At 43.5% G+C, this 4,130-nt stretch overlaps 1 protein-coding gene across 1 annotated transcript; it reads right to left on the bottom strand.

Moving 5' to 3' along the window:
* Nucleotides 1-1,169: 1,169 nt before the first annotated feature.
* Nucleotides 1,170-1,948, bottom strand: LOC124607106 (cuticle protein 16.5-like). The gene is made up of 2 exons (XM_047139303.1): nt 1,824-1,948; nt 1,170-1,696 (listed from the first exon to the last, which is right to left on the bottom strand). The coding sequence occupies exons 1-2, from the start codon at nt 1,833-1,835 to the stop codon at nt 1,262-1,264; spliced, it is 447 nt and encodes a 148-aa protein (XP_046995259.1). The 5' UTR covers nt 1,836-1,948; the 3' UTR covers nt 1,170-1,261.
* Between the last annotated feature and the right edge of the window lie 2,182 nt (nt 1,949-4,130).

The following is a 4,130-nucleotide window of genomic DNA, read 5'->3' as shown; positions in this document are numbered from 1 at the left end:
TGATTAATGAAGCTGTGTTGTCGTTCTTCTTGCCACCAGACATTTTATTATTACAGCATTCGAGAAGGACAAAATGGAATGTAACAACTCCGTAGCAGTCCAATCCGATTGCCAGCCCCATTAGGTACACGGTCACATTAATTATTATCTATTTGGGCTGCTATCAGATCCCGATCGAGCGGGATAAGTCAGTAGATTAAACCGGAGTGTTACAGTACCCTTGCAGAGTAGCATTTCCACACTATGACTTCACTTATTTTTCGGATGTATTTTAACCATTGTTTACCCTAACACTTTTTCAACACTACAGGCTGCATTTCGAACAATGGGAGCTATTCTCTGATGTCTCAACATACATCCAGTCATCCTGTTCCTTCTTCTTACTAGATTACCAATTTTTCTTTTTTCCCCCATTCTGTGGAAAACTGCGCCATTCCTTACCTTACGAGTCTATAACAACTTATACTGACGAAACAAAGTGTAAGTTTGTCAAAGACGCAGGGCTATAGCAGCTACACTCTCTGCTCATGAACGTAGCTGGAGATTAGACACGACAGGCTCCAGTTTTTCTGAAGCCACGTGATAGATACAAACTCAACACGGAAGTACAGTCTGTCGCCAACAAAGATAAAAAAATTACAAGAAGCCTTCGAGGTAATTAAGCATTTAGCTCCAATATCATTCTGTGTGTGTTGCTATTATCTCTGTTTCCTTTGCCTCGTTTTCTATTGTTCGCTTTGTCTTGTGAATAGTAGTCAATCAAAAATGGTTAAAATGGCTCTGAGCACTATGCGACTTAACTTCTGAGATCATCAGTCGCCTACAACTTAGAACTAATTAAACCTAAATAACCTAAGGACATCACACACATCCATGCCCGAGGTAGGATTCGAACCTGCGACCGTAGCGGTCGCTCGGCTCCAGACTGTAGCGCCAAGAACCGCACGGCCACTCCGGCCGGCGTGTAGTCAATCACTTCCTGAGAATGGCAAAATACAGTCCTAAATAAGCACATTAATACAACCAAAACACAGTCTCTACGTTTCTCAAATCAGAAATCGGTTCACCAAAAAGTGATTGGAAGAAAACATGTTTCATGAGTTTTGAGTTCGTAGCACTAAACAAATATTGCTCAACTTTTGGTAGTTGGAAAGTAATAAAGCGAAAAGTATGTTTCTTGTTGGTGTTTATTATTATTTTTTAATTTTTTTTGTATTTCTGCTATTTAGGGAAGAAGTGGTCTGTTGTAGAAGTAGACATTTCAGCCCAGCAGAGCAGCCTTAGCTTGGAGATGGGCGGCGGTGGCGAGAGCGCCATGGGCGGCGTAGGCAGCGGGGGCGGCGTAGGCCACGGGAGCAGGAGCGGCATACGCAACGGCTGGGGTGGCGTAAGCGTGGGCCGCGTAGGCGTGGGCGGCCAGGGCGGCGGCGCCGTTGACGACGGCGTCACGAGCCTGAGTCTGGGCGACGGCGGTCAGGTGGGCGGCCCTGGTGGCGGCGACGGCAGGGGTGTCCAGCAGGTAGCCGTCTGAGCGCACGGCGACGGGGGCGGGGCCGTAGGCGGCGTAGCCGGCGTGCACGGGGGCGGCGACCACAGCGGGGGCGGCGTAGGCAGCGTGGGCGACTACTGCAGCGGGGGCGGCGCCCAGGTAGCCGGGCGTAGCCACAGCGACGGCCAGGACGGCGCTCAGGACGATCTGAAATTCACAAAATTATCATAAAGCAATGTTCTCGACTAACAACATAGAAATACGGAAGTACTACACAAACAAGCTTGTTGTTTGCTATAGTACTGAAGTAAAATAAAACAGCAGTAGTACGTACCAGGGTGTTCATGGCTGTGGGAGTTGTTGTTGTTGCTGCTGCTGCTGCTGCCGAAATGTGCCTGTCCAGTGGTCACGGCCGCTATTTATAACGAACAGTGCGGCAGTGTGTGCGGCGAGTGAAAGCTGCACAGCCTCTGATCTTAACCTTGTACTTGGTTCTCCCTCGGGCGTTGTCTTTTTAAATGTGTTTGATCTCCGAAAGTGCTCTTGGTATTTGCGGTATTACTGACCGAATAAATTTTACTGTTACTAACTATGTGGAGTTTATGGCCAACTTTCTCATGGTTGAATCCGGCCGGCGTACACTCTCTCTCCACTGGTCACATCCCTTCATAATCGCTTCACAATTGCTGCCACTACTTACCGAATGTGTAGAGTGAAACTTGCCTGACATGTTTTAGACGAAATACTAGTATTTTGTAGCTAAAGAAATTATGAAATTAAACAGTTGTAAAGAGAAGTTCCTCAGTTTCGCCGTATAAACTAGCAGTTCACGATGTGCTACAATGCTCTTTCTTACTTTGTTATGCTGTAAGAAGGTGAACACTATTTCTTCGTAGGAGTCCTCTACTACGAGCGTTCTACCAATATATGTTCAATGTTTACTGTTCCATTCTATAAGATATCGTCATTGCCCGATATTTTCTAACGACTTCCATGAAGTCTGATATCTACCAACGGATTCTTCAAATGTCTTAGTCTCTTCACAGCCTTAAAACTATCTACACACATTATTCCTCCAAAAATTACGCTTCTATTCCACTATTTCTTCTAAGTGACCAACCTTCGGTATACATCATCTGAATTCATTACAGCTATGAGGATGATGCGGCGGGTGAAGCCATTCAAAATGTAATTTTACAGTTTTACACTTCTGTTGTTAGTGTTGTTGCTACCGTTGCATGAAAATTGATGCAGAACATCTATAAATTAAACATTCGTTTAGTATTGACTTATGTTTTTCAGCGTTGTTCCTTTCGAGTGGAAAACCATATTGCATTTATTCGACAGAATCATAATCATGCACTATATTAGAATTTTGTTTTGCTGTAATTACGTGCCTACGATAAAGCGATGTACCTTCTACACGTCGTTTGTGTTTAGGTTTTGTCACAAATCCATGAGATAAGCAGCTATTACGATGGCTACTACAGTTATATCGTGGTGTTGAAACTTGAATATTCCGAGGAAGTGCATAACACCGTTTAGAAACTTTCAAAACTTAGATCTGGAGGATTACTGAGGGAGTGAATCAAAATTAAAGAACTAATAATTGCTAAAAGGGATAAATCAGAAAAAGCAGCTAAAAAGAACCATCAAGAGTGAGAGTAGAAGTTTCCTGTGCATTCGATGAAAACTTAGCAAATTTTGGCTATCAAATCGGGTGATATGTATCGTATCAGTGACAATAATGAACTAATGATAGGCAAGGGCTTCTAACCGTAATGCGGAAAGCTAGTGATTCGAATATTTGCATATCAGCAATAACTTACGTAAGCAATGCTCTTTTATTTGTGAACCTCATCTTCTATAGCTGGCCGGCCGGGGTGGCCAAGCGGTTCTAGGTGCTACAGTCAGGAACCGCGTGACCGCTACGGTCGCAGGTTCGAATCCTGCCTTGGGCATGGATGTGTGTGATGTCCTTAGTTTAATTAGGTTTAAGTAGTTCTAAGTTCTAGGGGACTGATGATCTTAGAAGTTAAGTCCCATAGTGCTCAGAGCCATTTCTATAGCTGTTACGGCTGAGAGTAGGACGAGAAGGTCATTGTCGTATAGTGATGATGGGAAAATATGACTAATGTAATTAATTCCTCCAGTTGTTAGATTTCCAAGATTATCTGAACCCTCACAAGAATTTTGTGGATTACGTTCTCTGCATATCATCTGTAATAAACTCATTCACTTAGCAGTCCATCACTACCGATCCACTTGCCGTGCTCACCACATTAGCTGTTAAACTGCTGAGTGGCTTGCACAACGTTATTGTATTTGTGATCGGTGAAAACCCACACCAGCGCTGATACGAATCATGTCCTATAGCTGAGCAAAACGGTGTAGTTCTTTAAGACGCTGGACTATTTTGGAATGGCCTGGTGCAAAGACGCTGCTGCCGTCCTAAATTTGTATAGAGATGCTACCTGAATAGGCGTAGCGTGAATTAAAAGTAAATTACGTTTTTGCAAGTATATCTATAGTAAAATTCGTTTTATTAATCCATAATTGATTTGGTGAAGCAAATGAAACATACAGCTCATACACCGAAGCCCAATTAGTGATTACAAGCGCTAGTAGTGAAGTAATAAAC

Source organism: Schistocerca americana, chromosome 3 (genome assembly GCF_021461395.2).
Source record: "Schistocerca americana isolate TAMUIC-IGC-003095 chromosome 3, iqSchAmer2.1, whole genome shotgun sequence".
Lineage (NCBI taxonomy): Eukaryota > Metazoa > Arthropoda > Insecta > Orthoptera > Acrididae > Schistocerca > Schistocerca americana.
Note: the sequence above shows the minus strand (reverse complement) of the source record. Positions and strands in the feature narration are given on the sequence as shown.